The 18,194-nt window shown below is 45.6% G+C and overlaps 1 protein-coding gene across 4 annotated transcripts in view; it reads left to right on the forward strand.

The window, feature by feature from the left end:
- Positions 1–18,194, forward strand: part of VIT (vitrin) — a 100,096-nt gene that overhangs the window by 46,101 nt on the left and 35,801 nt on the right. For 3 of the 4 annotated variants that reach the window (XM_073897283.1, XM_073897282.1, XM_073897284.1), the window contains exons 5-7: positions 2,913–3,046; positions 7,692–7,769; positions 13,747–13,938. In XM_073897283.1, the coding sequence (XP_073753384.1) occupies positions 2,913–3,046; positions 7,692–7,769; positions 13,747–13,938 (404 nt within the window). The remainder of the gene's footprint in view (positions 1–2,912; positions 3,047–7,691; positions 7,770–13,746; positions 13,939–18,194) is intronic. The other variant, XM_073897286.1, reaches the window with a different exon arrangement.

Consider the following 18,194-nt stretch of genomic DNA (forward strand, 5'->3'; position numbering starts at 1 on the left):
TTATGAGTGATTCCCTCAATTCTTTCAAACCAAAAGGATGATGAACATATTTGAGGCATCGTATTTTGGCTCAGTCTTGTCGTGAATCAACCTCTGTATTTAGAGTGGGACCAAGGACTGGGGAGAAGGAAGATTTCTCCCCAACGGGGCGGTGAGGGGGCCATCCTCATGCAGAGCACTCTTCATGCCGATTTCTGACCAGATGCCTACCCTGAGAATGGCAATTGTTCAAATCCCAGCCCTTTTCTCCGAACATGCAGCTGACCCTCAGCTGAGCCCAGGTCCCTGGCACTGGGGTCGGGGAGGATAGGAACCTGAAGGCTATGTCCAGCATCATGCAGGGCATCTGAGGATGCAAAGAAGTGAAACCGGTTTTTGCTCTTTCAGAGAATATATACGAGGTGCCGATCCCTGAGTGAGGATAGAAATGAGGTCACATTTACATAAATTCCCCAAAGTATCATGGCTCCTATCTGCTTCCTAAGTGAAACCACAGCCTCTTGCAGGCTCTCTCCCTCCTCCAGTGTCTCCTCCAGTGGTCGAGTCTCTGGTGCTTTCCACCTCCATGGACTGCCGTTGGCATCTGGAGTTTATAGACCACTGACCTCCCCAGCATCTACCCTTCTCTAGAATATCTGAGAAGATCCACATCCTCCAGTTAAGTCCACCCTCAAGATGAGGCATCCCTCTTGCCTGCAACAGAGAAATCTCATGAGCACACCATAGTTCCGTCCTGCACCTTCCCTGAAGGCTGGGTTTTCAGTCTCACATCACCCTCAGATGGGGCGTCAGCAGCCCTGCCCAGCTTAAGAAGGCCCTGGGCCCTTCCCATTTCCTCAAACAGCCTGAGGGAAGCTCACCACAGGCCCCCCTCCCCCCTCACTGCGAATGGCACCTGCCGTGCTTCGGACTTCACTTCAACACGACCAAGTGCCCCCACACACATTTCCTCAATACAATGGACTATGAAACCGAGGGCAGAATAATTTCCTGGGAGGGAAAGAAAAAAGCTGTTATTTCTATCTTCCCCATTAATTATAAGTAAAGGGAGCAGGGGATAATTTTTTTTTTTCAAATAAATAGAATGTTCAGCCTACACAAGGGCTGTGCTCGTCAATGCTGAATGGCCAGCTCCCCCAAAGCAGGGGTAGTGCTGAGTTACCAATTTCAGGGGTTTAAATCCTCCCACCATGGCTGATTTCAAGCTACCGTGTGAAATGAACCAACTCTCACAATCCTGGAAAGTTAACGGTTGGCTTTCATAAGCCCATGTGGGCGGCATCCACACACCACCGACAGGCCTTCCAACGCACACAGAAGGATAAAATATTGTCTTTTCCCTAAGAAAATGTCTAATCTAGTTGGGAGACAAAAATCAACTCAAGAAATGTTTAGGAAAAAGCACAAGACCGAATAAAATCAGAGTCTGGGTTGTGAGACAAGAGTCTGAGGCATCGTTAGGAAGGGATGGAGCCAAGTCTTTTTAGAATCTCTCTGGAGAAGAAACTGTTGGGCCTCATCAGGCAGAAGTGGGAGCTGGTTTTCCAGAAGGAAAGAGCAGCATGAACAAGACACGTGAGTGGAAACCATGTGCTCTGTGGGGGGTGCTGAGACCAGCCTGGCTGCACCTGGGAGACCTGAGCTAACGGATTCTGAGCTCCTGAGAGAAAAGAGAGGGCAGGGTCACAAAGATTTGGAAAGATGACCCTCAAAAAATAAATAAAAATAAAAAAATAAATAAAAATCTCTCCAGGTCAGAATAAAAAGAAAAAAAAAGATTTGGAAAGATGAGGAGTTGGCATCAGGAGGTACCTGTGCTTTTGGACTCTGAGGGGCAACTGTGACCAACTGGGACAAACCCAGGATTCCAGGTCAGCTAGACCTGGGTTCAAATCCCTCCCTTGCAATTTAACCAGTTACAAAATCTGGCCTGAGTCACTCCACTGGTCCAAGCCCAATTCTGGGAAATGGGAACAATAGCACCGCCTTCCCTCTGCAACTCACAGGTTTGCCAGGAGGAGCCGATGAGAAAAAAAAAAATTACACAGGGATGATTTTAAAGCAATTACGTGCTCTATATGTCAAGTACTATTATCACTTTCCTTCCTTCTGGGTCATTGAGCAGTTGAGTGTTGAAAGTTCTTGACTTATGAAGGTGGAAGGGCAGGAAACGGCAACTCTCATTCCTGGGGGGGAGGGAGGGTGTTGATGAGAACAAATCCAAGTGCATTTTTAGCTGCCTGCGTGCCACAAATCAGAGATCCCCACAGGAGCCATTTTAGGCTCTGGGGCAAAGAAAGGACAATGGGAAGGGATACCGAGGAACCAGAATGGAGGCCTTGCTTCACATGCAAGCAAAGAGGCAGATAGGTCAGTCTCTGTCCCATCAGGATCTAAAATCTTCAAAATCGTAGAAATTAAAGAAACGATTTCTAGGAGGTAATCTTTTTAATGAGTTCAGGTTAGCCATGCACCTCCCTTCCCTGGCTCAAAATAAAAGGAATAATGTGCTTTGTAAAATGTCATGGCCACCCTTCAAAATAGCGGGAGTCATTCTGCCATGTCATGACACCAAATTAAAAACGGTCAGGAAAGACGTTTTACTTAAAAGAACAAACTAGTGGGAATGAGGAAACCAAGGAAAAGAAATCTGAGGCGTGGTGGCAAAGAGAAATTGCTGCCTAACGAAACAACCAGGTCCTGATAATAAGAAAGAGGACATCTGACCTGGAGGTCAGGTGCTGGGCCATGCGATGGAGGCACTGTTCTTGGGGGGTGGGCTGCAAGTCAGGGTAAACCTTGTCTGAATCTCCCTACTTTCATATCTTTCAGTAAAGACAGAGGCCGGTTTGATGGTCGGTTGATTGCGTCAAACGGTATTTTTCTGTTCACATTTTTGTTTCTCTTCATAGTGGCGTGCTTGATAATTCAGGAGGGAAAATACTTGTTCGGAAAGTCGCTGGACAATCTGGCTACAAAGGGAGTTACTCCAATGGTGTCCAGTCGTTGTCACTGCCACGCTGGAGAGAGTCCTTCATTGTCTCAGGTAGGCCCGCGCTCTGGAGACGCCCCGCCATGCCCGGGAGCTTGGCCTAAGTGACCTCACGGGATGAAATGTGCTCTTTTCAATGTTCTGTTGGCTTTAGTGTGTGGCCCAACTCATTTCATCAAAATCTGAAGCATCAGCTCTTCCGATAATTAGGATCATGAAACAATAAATTATAATGATGGTGATAAATCACTACAAAGTCTGGAAATATTAAAAGGCTCCAATTGCTCATTTTAAACACAGTACAGCTACCTGTAAATCCAGTCAAACTTTTAATGAAGTGAATTACATTTACTAACTTGGGTTTTTTTTTTAACTACTTCTTTAGTGAGGCCAAATATGTCTCATATCTGGATCCTCATTTCTTGATATTTCTGGTAAATGGAGAGGGATATAGGCTCTTAGAGAACCGAGCTACTATTCTGAGATTTCTTTTTGTTTAATTAATTGTTCAACTAGTCAGTTCTTGCTCTCTAGCTCCTTAGGATTTTTGCAGATAATCATTTTCACTCTTTACTTTCCTCTTCCAATGAGGTGATGTCAGTGAACTAATGACTAGTGTGATTTCACAGTGAAAAGGTAGCCAAGTGTCTCTCTATTATCATGACCTGCCCTTGCCTATTTTTGTGAAATTCCCCCAACCTAACCTTTTATTCTGAATTTTAATTGAAAGAAAAATTAAAAGAATACTACAATGAATACCCATATTCCCTTCACCTAGCAACATTTGCTTTATCTATCTACCTATCATTTATTTTATTTTGTTCTAATCCCTGTGAAAATAACCTGCAAGGCATCATGACATTTCATCCCTCAATACTTCGGCACACAACTGGTAAAAACAAGAACATTTTCCTAAATAACCACATTACCAATACCACCCCTAAAAAATGAACATTGATACAAGAATGTTATCTAGCAAATAGTTCTTATTCAATTGTATCCAGTTATCCTAAAATAGTCTTCATAGCAAGTTCTTCTTCTCCTTAGTTCTCCTCCTCTCTCCTTCCCTCCCCTTCCTCCCCCCCCTTCCTCTCTCTCTCTCTCTCTCTCTCTTTCTGATCCACAATCTAATAAAAATCACCCATTGCATTTGGTTGGCATGTCTGTTTACTCTCTTTAAATCTAGAACAAGCTACCACCACACCACCTTTTTTGGCCATGAATGGCAAAGACATTTTTGAAGTCCCAGCCAGTTGTCTAGTGCTGTGTCTCACGATCGGGACCACAAACATGTCCAGCTATTTCCTCATGACTGGATTCAGGTTAACTATTTCGCCAAGGGTGCTACCTAGGTAGTATCCTAGCCTATCCATTCTGCTGTATCACAGTGGCCCTCTCAGGAGGCACAATAATGTCAGTTTGTCCAGTCGTTGGTGATGCTACAGTTGGCTGGTTGGATACATTACAATCTCTCTCCATGGTAAAGATACCTTGTAATTAATAAGTAATCTGTAGGGTGATACTTCCAAACAGCATGAATAACTCATTCCCCGGCAAATTCACCTAATGATTTTAACATCTATTGGTGATCCTTGCAATAGCAAGAATTGCACTAGAAATTAAAAAATTATGATTGTTCTAATCCCGTCATTCCTTCCACATTTATTAGCAAGTATTCTTATATAAAGAAGAGGGGTATTTCCCCTCTCTACACCTATTTTTTCAAGTACCATTATGGACTCATGGATTGTTTTTGAAAATATGTTATAATCCATTATTATCATTATTCTTTTTGGCACTCAGATTTTCCAAGTTTGGCCAGTGGGAGCCCTTCAGGCTCTTTTTTTTTGACATGTCCTGATTGGTGTTTGAGCACAACACAGTGTTCTGTCACCATCTTATACTCGCCTTACTCTGGGCCTTGAATCTCCCATTTTCTTCAAAAAGGCTTCACATGATTTTAAGTAGATTCTAACAAAGCTTCCCGGCACCCCAACAAGATTAGGAGCCGTGCCACTCTCCTGAGGAACCACCTATGGAAGGACCAACTGAAGCAAGGAGGGGAGAAATATTTTGTAACATAGTAACTCTTCCAGTCCAGGTAGTTTTCTGGTACCTTTATGTGTCCCAAGCCCCAACTCCTACTATACTCCATTGACCAGAGTTTTAACAGAACTAAAAAGAGACCTTTTAGGATTCTTCACAACTTGAGCAGTCCCTGTTTCCTCTTGCCTGCAGAATTCTGCACACCCAGGGCTCAAATTAAATGGGTTTCTACGTCAGATAGTAGAAGGTCATCAAACACGGTACTGAGAGAATGCAGAATAGGGGCCATATGAAAATGCTAATATCTAGAATCCAAATGTGTCAAATATAGAGAGAAATATAATCTCTACATAGGTGTTTACCAAGTCGCTCCTGGCTAAGTAAGAATGTTTCAATCTTAAGTACATAGCCTGCAATTCAAGAATCCCAACGGAGGTTTAAAAAGAAAAATTAACTCCAAGAGAGTAGAGATGTTTGGGGTTTTGTAAATGAAAATCAGTCTGCTGAGATTATTCCCTATAAATCTCAACTTCCATGTCCCCTCATTTCACGTAGTGACATCTAACCAAAACACTTCTTGCCAATTATAACAAACGTGTGTGCTTCTGCAATGGCTAGGAGCCTCTTCCAAATGGGTGAACAGGGAGAGCTCATTGCAGCATAAGGGCATTGACTGGCCAGTAGCCAAGGCTTGCTCCCCACTCTCTGGGGGCTCAAGTTTAGCTGGATTGGGTCCGAATCCTCCTCTGAGAGCTCAGGTGCCTCCGTAACCTCTCTTTAGGTTTTTATTTCTAATTTTCACAGATCACTGTGCTTTTAGTGAATTCACTTTGGCGGGCAGGAATGGGAGCAGGACCCGGAGTGTGCATTTTTGGTCAGCACAATCTTTTGACAGTCCAGGGATAGGCAAGGTCAGAGAGGGACCTCCTAATACAGCCCATTTGTTCTTTGATCCACATTTCAGAAAACTGAGCTCATGTTCCTTTTCCTTCTGAATAGAAGCAGAAAGAACCAGAGGATTTCAGATGCGGGAATAGTAAGCAGAGGGAGACGATGTCTCTGCGGTGCACTCTGTTGATAAAATGAGGCCTGCAGCCGTGGGGCCCTCCTTGGGTCCGAAATAACCTCAATCACTGTTATTTGGAGGAGGCCCAGACAAGGGCGGGGGACCTGGAAAGGCCAAGCTCTGTTCCCGGGGTGAGGGGGGGGACTTGAATGAGATGAAATAACTCCATAAGCCCAAACATTTTGCCTCATCACCACTTTGAGTGATATTTATAGGTAATGTCAGCATAGAATCTTCACATCTCTCTGGTAACATATAGTTCCAAAAGAGTTTAACTCTTTTTTTTTTCATTAGATCCCTACAACTTAATGTAGTAAATTGGCCCATATCGTTGTCCATATTTCCCGAATGAGAAAAATGAGAGTCTCAGTGATTGAGGCAGCTAATTAATGGCAAATTGGAACAGAAACCTAGAGGTTCTTATTCCCAGTGCCAGGCCCTTTCTGCCCCTGTCATTCCATCTGCCTCCTGACTCTGCATCCCTTGTATCAAGGGGGTTTTTGGCAAAATCCTGCTCTAGATTCTGTCCCACCCGTCAGGCTCTCCATACGACACTCCTCACTATCTCCTCCCCAAGCCTATCCTGTAAAACTACTTCCTTAAATTGTGTGTTAAAATTCTTTCATTATCAGATGTAAATATTGGGTAACAGGTGAGACCCCTCTGAGTTGTAACAGAGACCTAAGCATTAAGGTATTCCTTCTCTGAATAAATACTTATTGAGCATCTCCTACATTGCAGACACTGCTCTAGGTGCCGATTCGACAGTTACCAAGTGAGACCGATCCCCTACCTTCGGGGGTGAGGGGAGGCTTCTGTATCCCAAGTGACACTTTCCATCTCATTGTGGAGCAAAACTCCCATGGAGGCATGTCAGGCATCATTTCCTGGTGGAGGGAGGCTTTGTAGACTGCAGGCTTCTAGGGCAATTTTCAGTCCTATCGGGCTTGGTACCTCCTTACCCAGCCCCGATCACCTGATCGTCTTTCTTTTTTATGCCTCCTTTGTTTCCCTGATACATATTAACATTCCTTCTCGTCACCTGGCCTCTAAACTCTCTTTCCCTAGGTGGGCAACAAATGCTTATTTTGAAAACTACTTTTAGGTTTCTCTAGTGCCATGGAATTCAAATGGATCCCACAGGGTCCGTGAAAGGGAAAGAGAGCTATTCTGCACAGCTAACCTGTGACCAGAGCTCTGGGGCATCCAGAAGGAGAGCTTGGGGAGTGTTTTTACATCCATCTACTGACCTAATTAAACATTCAACACCACATGTATGAAAACCTTAGCTTACATGTCACATCTTCATGAGCAGAATAAGGGTTACTAATGGGAACTCTGAGTCATGGAGATTTTATTGCTTCCTTCCTAATATTAATAAAACACAGGCTCTACAGGAAAACAAAACATCTCTTGACTTTCTTATTATAATCAACAATTCACCTGGGGGGGGGGGAGACTGACGGATTTATTGAACACCAGAGAGATAAATAGGAAGGAGAGAATCAACTTACCAGAACAGAACCATCTAAAACTTCTAGCTCTAGAAATAAATCATTTTTTTCCATTTTTTTTCTTTTTTTGCAGAAGGTAAACCCCAAAAGGGTGTAACCTACCCATCGGCTCTTACATATTCATCAACGAAAAGTCCCCCTGCCAAAACAGGCAAGTGTTCACATGTGATTTCATCTAAACCCAAGTTTGTAGACACGTGTTTTAGGAGGTAGTATAGAAATTAACATCTTAACTGGTCAAGTTCCACTGACTCCGGCGATATTATAACAGATGCCAAGAACACGGGCACAGAAATCAAGGGGATCAGATGGGTAGGTTGAAGGATAATGCTTTAGTTTTTGGGTTTTGTTTTTGCAATTCCAAGATTATATCTATGTTTGTGTCATTTGCATTCAGAATGACGGTTGCCTTTGATTGTACTGTATTGTTGCTTTAGAAGATGACAGGTCCAGGGGCACCTGGATGGCTCAGTCGGTTAAGCATCTGCCTTCGGCTCAGGTCATGATCCCAGGGTCCTGGGATCGAGCCCCGTGTCGGGCTCCTTGCTCAGTGGGGAGCCTGCTTCTCCCTCTCTCTCTCTGCCTGCCGCTCTGCCTACTTGTGCTCTCTCTACCTCTCTGTCAAATAAATAAAATCTTTAAAAAAAAGAAGAAGAAGAAGAAGAAGATGACAGGACATTCTGTCTAGAAACGTTCCCTGGCCGTTGAGAGGGGAAACGCTGTCTCTGCTCAGGTAGGAAATGAAGGGAAGCAAAGGGGATGATGTGGTGTACCTGTTCACAGAAAGCAACTCATGGAAATACACAAAGCCAAAGATACACTGTTTATGAGGTTGAAGCAACTCATGGAAATACACAAAGCCAAAGATACACTGTTTATGAGGTTGTGTGGACCCAGCTTCCTGTGAACCACAAATGGAGTACAGGTGGACCGTAGACGAGGAAAATACCTTTTCCTAGGTTTCTGTGTTAAAGCGGGAGCTGGACTATGCATTATTGTGTCTTTGGGGACACTTTGATTTCCCACACAAAGAGAAGGGATAAACATCCCTTTCCAACATACACATAAGAGGGATACTTGGGGTCTCGCCCAGCTTCTAGAGGAACCGCTCCTTAAAATTATAGTCTCATTAAAGAGTAAGCTTTCACCAGTTCAAATAAAAAAAATCCCAGTGAGAACTGTAAAAAATGGCCCCCTTTGTGGCTACCCAAATGATAAAATTCCTACAGAAAGTGGGGGAAGCAGATGAGATGAAGACGTGAGGGCCAGCAGTTGGTTCCTCCAGTCTTGGCATGCCCCTATAAAGTGCTTCTTAATCCCTCCAAGACTGTGAGTTAACAGGTAAATCAGGTTAGGATGACCCCCTCAAAGCATAATAACCTTCTTCCACGGGAAAATATCTCACTCAAAAAAATAGAAAGCACCTTCAAAAAATAAAAATCAAAAGCACCTTGATTTGCCTGGTGCAGCTCCTGCTGAGGATGGACATTCCTAAGATTTAAATGCTGTTTCCCCAGGCAGTTAGCAACCATCATGCAGGCAGCTGTTACTTGGCTAGAGTCTCAGGCTACTCTGAGCTAAATACAAACAGGTAAGTGTTGGTTTGTAGAAGCTCATCAAACCCGAGAAGGCACATTGCTGGCGTTACAGTAAAAGAAAAAGGAAAGTAAATCTTTATTAGAGGCTGCTGAGCAAGAGTGGCAGGAGAACCCCCTCCTGGTTCCCTTTGGTCATCGGCCCAGCCCCTCCCCCTGGAGGCAAATCAAGCTGAAGTTTATGATGATATGTTTGATTTCCTAAGAACCTCCTGCCCTCGCTCCCTATCCCCACTAAGGCCACCCCTTGCCCTTGTCTTGAGAGTAAGACAGTTTCCACCAGAACTCTACAGTGGTCTTGGGCCACCCTCTGATGGGAACCACGTTCTGGAATCTTGAGGCTATTTATGACTTGCCTTCCACTTTGTTCCCCTTTTGAGGAAAAACATACAGAATTTGGAATCAAACAAATGTGGGTCCAAATCCTGGCTCTGCTACCGATTGTCTGTGAGACCTTATGTACATTCCTTGACCTCTTGGAATACATATTCCTTACCCTAAAAATGGGAATTCTTGAATTGGCTTCCAGGATTGTGATTAATATCAAATGTGAATGCTTATGTAAAAGAGGCCATCACAGTTGTCTGGCACATAGTAGATGCTCAATGAATATTAGATTTCCTGCCCCCGTGTGTAATCCTGAGGCCTGTAGTGAGTTAGTGGCAGGAAGAGCCAAGTCCTCCCCAACACTCCGACCTCCAAGCACTGCTGTTAAACTGGCTTCAGTGTCTTTTTCATGGTGCCTCACATTTGACACCTACTGAAAGCACTGTTTTCCACTGGGGCAAAGAGACGTGTGACACAACGTGATGACAGACGTCAGCTACTGCCATTGCTCGAATACCTACCACGTGGCAAGCAGACATGATCTCTAATTATGACAACAGCCCTGCCAGATAGGTCCAACCATCCCCATTTTTCAGCAAAGGAAGCCAGGCACAAAGAACTTTAGTGGCCCAGCTGGTGAGAGCTGAAGTCAGAAGTCCAGTCTAACATTGCCTGGCAATTCTCAAATCAGATTTCCAAGGCCCATCCCAGATCCAGTGAATCAGAATCTATGTGGTTAGGGCCCTGGGGTCTGCATTTTAACACTATGATCTAATGATGAATCAAGTGTAGGGAGGAGCTCTGAGGACCTCCTACTGCTGCTGAGAAGGTAGTTGTCTACAACTGTTCATGACCTCGGGGCGCCTGGGGGGCTCAGTTGGTTAAGTGTCTGCCTTCAGCTCAGGTCATGATGCCGGGGTCCTGGGATTGAGCCCCACATTGGGCTCCCTGCTCGGTGGGGAGCCTGCTTCTCCCTCTGCCTCTCCCTCTGCTCATGCTCTCTCTCACTTTCTCTCAAATAAATAAAATCTTAAAAAAAACCCAAAAAACTGTTCATGACCTCGTCCAAAGAGTAATATGTTAACAGCCTAAAGGAAGTTTTTTATAAAAGTTTTCCCATGAAAATCTTTTGAAAAGATTTCCATGAAACTTCCATGTATCTGAGATTATATGGAGAAACTATTTTACTGGTTTCATTTTTTTTTAAGATTTTATTTATTTATTTGACAGAGAGAGACACAGCAAGAGAGGGAGCACAAGCAGGGGGAGTAGGAGAGGGAGAAGCGGGCTTCCCGCCAAGCAGGGAGCCTGATGCGGGGCTCGATCCCTGGACCCTGGGATCATGACCTGAGCTGAAGGCAGACGCCCAACAACTGAGCCACCCAGGTGCCCCAACTGGTTTCATTTTAATTTGCTCAAAAGGAACCAGGTACTATGAAGAATTCATTTTGGGTCACATCTAGCATTATGTTCAGTAAGGAATTGTGAGCAATTGGGGTAGAGCTTTTTCTCTCTTCATTTTAAAGACGATTCTATTCCATGCAGGAGAGCAAGCAGAAACAACAGCCCGTGGGAGACCATGGAAAACCAGAGATGGACCTGTTGGTTGAATTGATGACATGCTTGAAAGTATCTGTGTTTTAAGCAAGTAACACAAATGGCTGTCATCAGATATTTAATCTGTTCTCCAGCAATCAGTATTAGTGAAGGAAGACTGGTGTATTTAGAAACATCAGAATTATCCAATGGTGTGATAAAAAAATAATTCATAGTTCCAATATCTAATAAGTGTAAGGTGGCAAAAATGTTCATTATTGCTAGTTTTATTTTTTAATTATGGTTTAATTAATAATTTGTAAGTAAAATGTACTATAGGGTTTTATATATTTCTTTCCAAATTAATAATTTTATCCTATTTCATAAAATATACAAGTCATTCTATTAAATGGCTTTTCCCTTTATGAAGTAGGTCCAACCTGGGCCTGCATTCCCCTGCCAAGGCACTAATGGTTCATGGCATTTACCGGAGGGTGAGACAGAAGACTATTTTGGAGAAATTAGAAATTTCCCTAGGACTTGTTATGAACACTCAATTCCTTTGAAGTCACGGAAATGTCGTAAATCACACAGGTTCGGTTTTGCCCAAGAATGGCGTTAAGACTGGCTGAACCCCCAAGGCCACTCACTGCCAGGTCTTTAGCAATTTGTCTGACACGGTCTATGGGCAGATTTAAAGGTGACCCACTGTTAGCAACAACAGGGTGAATGAGAGATCTGTCTCCCGCCCTGATGGCCCTATGCCCACGAGAGCAGACTGAAGGGCCAAACTCCCATCTGTGCCCGGGGCACCGTCAGCCTGCCTGCTCTCCTGAGTCACTGCTGTGATCCCTGCAGAAGGTGGCAGCGGCAGGGTGACAAACCTCCAGATGCCAGTGCTGGGTAGTGGGTCTACATGCCCCGCCCTACATCTGTCTGCATGGCTGGTCCACAGGCACGGGGCCGACACCATTTTCCCAGCATGCTGTGTGGTGTCAAAGGGGAAGTTGTATGGTGTCAAAGGGGAAGTTGTGTGGTTCAAAGGGGAAGTTGGGTGGTTCAAAGGGGAAGTTGTGTGGTTCAAAAGGGAAGTTGGGTGGTGTCAAAGGGGCAGTTGTGTGGTTCAAAGGGGAAGTTGTGTGGTGTCAAAGGGGAAGTTGTGTGGTTCAAAGGGGAAATTGGGTGGTTCAAAGGGGAAGTTGGGTGGTGTCAAAGGGGAAGTTGGGTGGTGTCAAAGGGGAAGTTGGGTGGTTCAAAGGGGAAGTTGGGTGGTGTCAAAGGGGAAGTTGGATGGTGTCAAAGGGGAAGTTGGGTGGTTCAAAGGGGAAGTTGGGTGGTTCAAAGGGGAAGTTGGGTGGTTCACAGAAGCGTGCAGTGCCTTCTCATCTCACATGCGGTCCTCTTGGCTGCTTTTTTGTGCACCAGAGATGCATCAGCCCTAAGCAGAGTCAAAAGCTAGAGCTAGGATGCGGTGGATAAGCTGAAAAATATCCCCCCACCAAAGATACCCCTGTCTTAGTCTCTGGAATCTGTGGATTCTTCCGTATCTGGCAAAACACCAACAGGGAGAGGGAGGGGGGCTTTGCGGATGGGATTAAGTTAAGGCTTTTTAGATGGGGAGGTTATCCTGAATCATCTGGGGGGGCCGTGGGGGGGGGCAGAGGGAGATCTGATACACACGGAGGAGAAGGTCATATGAAGATGGAGCAGAGGGATACCCGAGGATGTTGGCCGTGAAGCCTGGAGGGGGGTGGCCGCATGCCAAGGAATGCCAGCAGGTGCCAGACAATGGAAGAGGCAGCTTCTGTACCTGGCGTACCTGCCATGGGGCTCAGGAGACCCATGTAACTGTGGCTGTTGTTCCCTCCCAGGACTGGGGCACTGTTCAGTTTGGGGGGCCATTTTGTGTCTCCTCTGGCACAGACCCATGGTTGTCAATTCAATAGCCAATGCCCACTGGGTAGCCATTTGTCCCCTTGCCCTGAACCTTCAGAGAAATTGTCAGGGCACTCGGAATACTAATAAATCGAGACTTGTTTAAAATCGTGGAAACAATCTAAATAATTACACATGAATGAAGAGCCCAATTTAGAAGTAGAATCTAGATGGTCCTGACCATCTAATTATTTCTGTCACCCCATTTTACAGATGAGAAAACTGGGACCCAGAGGAGTTAGTTGACTAGCCATGAACCAATGTAAGCTAGAACATCTAGAATGAATTTTCTAAGAGTCAATCATAGAGAAAGCCCCAAGGGTTCCTTCCATCCCTAGGTCAATGCTAACTGACACAGAAGGAAACAGAGGGAGGGAAGGAAGAAGGACGGAAGACAGGAAGAAAGAAAAAGAAAGTTCATGAACCATTGCTTCTGGTGTCTGGCAAATTAATTTCACAGTTAATCGAGTTCTACCCTCTCTATGTTGCTGTAGCATTTAAATACTGTTTTAAATTGTTTAAATATTTTATTGTTATTTAGTGTTTGGTTTGTTTATTGGCTCATTGCTCCATCCAGGCTGTACGTTCCTTTCAGACAGGTGGATTTTATCCTCCGCAGCAGCTAGCACAGATCTTTGCTCAAAGCTAGCATTCAATAAACATTTATTTTGTTTCTGTCTTCAAGAGCCTACCAGCAATTTTGTAGGCCCCAGTATCATTTCGTCTCTTTTACAGGTGAGGCCACAAAAGCCTATCAGAAGCCACCAGTCCCAGAAACAACCGCACAGCCGGTCACCCTGATGCAGGTAACAGGAGCCCCGGCCACTGAAGCCACCCACACCAGCCTGCCAAAGCCATCCCCATCCACAGGTTCTACCACCAGCAGCCTCAGACCACAGCCTGTGGGCCACAGGAGCTGGGAACTGGGTCAGTAGGTAGATTGTGTGTTGTCATGTGCTAGCAAAGTAGGAGACTGGGCTTTCTGAATGCTTGTGTGGAGTGCCCCTCTCCCACCTTTTGAGCTGGGTGAGGGGTCGTGCTAAGACCTGGGCCAGGAGTATGTGGTTGTGTCCTCCCAGACTCAAGGGGTAGACTTGAGCCTAAAGCTAATTCAGGACCAAGCTATGAGCTAAGCAAACCATGTAGAAGGGGCTGAAGACAGATTCAAGAGCGGGACTGTGGAAGGTAGAATATTACACAAAAGCTTCCTACTGCAAAATCCTCATTTCTCCACGAGCCCAGATGAAGGAATAGTGGTTTCAATGGAAATACTGTTGGGTTTTAAGTGACACATTGTATATTCCCGGAAGCCTCCAAATATTAGAAGCAAACAAAACAAAACAAAAAAACTCCTATAGGGAAAACCAGAGAGCTACTTTTATTTCTTTTCTGATCACTTTTTATGCATCCATCTCTTAAGTCATGTTTTAGCTTTTACCAAAGTCCGTTTTATGAAATTAATCTCGGTAGTACATCAAACAGGACCTTAAGAGCTCATCTGAGAACCCCATCTCTAGTTTCTACACAGGCTTATATGCCAGCCGCCCAAGGCTAATAAGCACCCCTCTCACTTGTAAATGTCTTCTGGCAAGAGCTTGGAAAATTCCGCAGCAGGAGTGACACTTCTGTCTCAGCAGGCCTTTCTAAATATTTCCCACCTGGGGCCATTTTTCCCTTCCAGGAGGAAGTGCCGGGGTCTTGTTGTCTTCAGCGTCGCCTCCAGCTTCCAGACATTTCCGACACACAGCATGGCCCTTCCCCCTCTCATATGTATCAGAGCCCAGCCATGTATTCATCCTTTTCTCTGACAAATAATTTCAGCACTTGCTAGGCGCTAGATACTCTTCGAAGCACCTTACAAACACTCGCCTAGGACATCCTCATACCAGCCCTCTGCAGTAGATCTCAGTGGATGGACGACTTCTACTTTGACTAATCCCTCGTCCTGATGAGGAACCCGGGCAGCAGGGCTGTGAGCAAGCCCGCCCAGCTCACACAGCTGAGAAGCGGAACCCCCAGCAGCCGGGGTCTCCTGTGACTGGCCTGCAGCAGGCGCCCCTGCCATCCACGAGGGCCCCAGGCATAGATGAGGCCATCGCAGAAGCAGGCCGTTAGGCACCACCAACTCCCACTGTGATGAGTAACAACAACAGTGGAATGCAGGTCGGTCCAGGCTTCCCCGGGTTGCGCACACCGCGCACCCCTTTATTCAATGTTCCTAATGACTCTACGAATCTAGGAGTATTATCAGTCTGTTCAATGAACGACCCATGGAAGAAACTATGATATAAAGTCCCCAAATAAAAATACCATAAAAATACTGTCTGGAATACATAAGACACGCTCCCCCATCCCGTTCCTGTGTAACCCTAGCCGGCGGCCAGAGCACAGGCTCAGGGTGCCTGCCAGCGAGAGAAATGGAAGGAAGGAAGGAAGGAAGGAAGGAAGGAAGGAAGGAAGGACGGACGCTGGGTGGGGGAGCCCCACAGCCAAGAGTTTTCCTCTTTCTGAACTTCAGGCTCTTGACTTTTAGAGCCCTTGATTCTTTCAAAGACTTCGGAGGACTTGAGTAAGTTGTTTGTTCCTGGGGCCTCCTTTTTTACATAACACAGATAATTTTTACATAACACATATAATTAAACATGTGGCATATTTATTTGGCTACACTGGGAGCCTGGAAATCCTGGGACACATTGGGCCTGTGCATGTAGAAACCTCAACCACCTCAGGTTGTGGTTCCCACCCTGGCACAGTCTCATTATTCCTGGCCGGGGCACAGGGCCGTTGGCTGGCAGCCTCCCAGCCCGTCGGCCTCCCTCTTCAACCTCACCCAGCCCCCGTGCCCAGGGCATCCCACAGACTGCCAGGCAAACACTCAGAGTGAGGGCTCCGGCCCGCATCCACCGTAGCTGCCAAGAAAGGGGCCAAACTGGGCAGGGAAGAGGGGACAGAGGGTGAGAAAAAATGGTATTGCCAACTCAAAGGATTTTCTGTAGGGACGAAGAGAAGTGAAAATGGGTGTTTGAAGACCTGTGTCTTTTTGTTGTTAACAGTTAGTTGAGATACTTTTCACATATCATACAATTCACCCATTTAAAGTGTACAATTCAGTGGTTCTTAGCAATCACCCAAGTTGGGCAACCATCACTGTGACCGATTCTAGAACATTTTCGTCACCCCAAAAAGAAACCCTGTGCCCATGAACTAAGCCCTCCCTCCCCAGCCCCAGGTAATTGCCCATCTACTTTCATGAATGCCTATATTAATGTATGGCCATAGATATATGCTGTGATATTTTAGCCCAACTAAATTAAATAATATGTAGTGCACAGATAATCCCTTTTCTTCTTCAAATGAATTGAGCATGTTCTGCCAACTCTAACAGAATGACTCTTCTACTGTTGATAGACAAGTGAGTTGTCGTTACTACATTTATTAAGGGCTTTCCCCTCTCTTTTTATATGTGACTAGAGTCAAAAGATTGTAGAAGTTGGTTGTGGATGGGGTGGCCAAGTAAAAGTTAATTTATTTATTCAACCAACAAATATTTATTGCATGCCTACAATGTGTCAGGCACTGTTCTGGGATCTTGGGCCGCACGTATGAACACATTGTCCCGAGATCCCTGCAATGGGTTCGCGTCAGCTCTGGACACCCAGAAGTGTGTAGCCAGAACAGGAATAATCTGCATTTGGGGTCTACGAGTCCTCTTTGCTCTACCATGAGCTAAAGAGCTGCCGCTCACACAGAACATAAGAACTCGGAGGGAGTCTAGTGGAAAGTGGAAACTTCGTAGCTGGAAAAGACAGGGGCTCTCCCGGCCCAGGAAGAGGAGCTGATACATGTGGAAGAACAAGGAAGATGGGGCTGGACACCCCTTAACTGACCCATGAATGGGTAAACCTAACGAGATAGCAAGGAACAAGTCAAGGCTGGGGGCAGGGGAGCCGAGAGCCAGAGCGATAGAGACCTGTTCTGTTCGTCATGGAGGACGCCAAGGACTACACAGGCACCCACGGGGAGCTAGGCAGCTGCAGGGCCGCGTCCCAGGGCCAGAGGGGGCAGCAAGGTAGAACCAGATCCACAGATATGCTGAAGAAAGAGTTCTGGAAAAGGCCTGCCACAGGGTCAGCTAAATCTACCACAGGCTTCCAAGGGTGGGGCTGCTTTGCTGGGCATTATTTTCCTAGTCAGGTTCTTTCCAAGAAGCGCCACAGTTGCCTCAGGAGACCTAACTGATTATGTCTGTCCACAAAGAAGGGGCAGACCAAGGAGGGGAGCGGAGCGCCACCTAGTGGCAAGGCATGTGGATGGCTGTGGGCATTCACCTTTCCAGGGAGGAGGAGGGAGACCAGCAGCTCCAACTGCCCTTCCCGCCCCCCACACGCGATTTCCCTTCTCACCAACACTTATCTCCTCTCTGAAAGTTTATCTTGTTTTCTTAAAATCCAATCTTACAAATAGCAAGAAAAAGAGGAACCTTCCCATAGAAAAATGGGGGAAGGTCATGACCACGCAAGCCACAGTGGAAGAACTGTAAGCGACCCAGAATTCGCACTTATGAGAGTATATCCTAAGGTAATTATCATCTGAGGGTGAGAAGGAGCCTGGACACAGATGTTGTTCCTCATAGAAAAATAAAGATAAGCGGTTCAATTGTCTACCATCAGAATGGTTAGAGCAATTACCACACAGCTATTAACATTTTGGTGAATATATGCACTTACTGACATGAGGTTGGCCCGTGACAGACTGTTCGGTCAAAGAAGGAGGCGACAAAACGGCACGGGTGCTGATCTCGCTTTGGTACTTGTCCGCACGTGAGAATGTGTGCCTAGAGAGAGGGAAACAGTGCTTTATGCCATGGTTGCGTACCAGTAACTGCAGGATAGAGGGATTGCAGGCGAGTTCTTACTATACATGGTACGTATTTTTACAGTGAGCACATGTTCTCTTTACCATTAGAGAGAAAACAAAGCTACTTTGAGTTTGTACTCAAATAATTGGAACAAAGTCAAAGGGAGTGAAACATTGACTGTGGCTTTCTGAGGAACTGATACTGTTCCATGACCTTCTATCTCTTCCCCTCTGTGAAATTTGCCTCTTTCCCTCAGCTCCTTTTCACATTGTTCCCTTTCCCCCAAAACGGACTTTGCGTCCCTTTTAAAGCCTTGCTTCAGAGA

Source organism: Callorhinus ursinus, unplaced genomic scaffold (assembly GCF_003265705.2).
Source record: "Callorhinus ursinus isolate GAN/ISIS: 27379988/994484 unplaced genomic scaffold, GSC_fseal_2.0 scaffold10, whole genome shotgun sequence".
In the NCBI taxonomy this organism is placed as follows: Eukaryota; Metazoa; Chordata; class Mammalia; order Carnivora; family Otariidae; genus Callorhinus; species Callorhinus ursinus.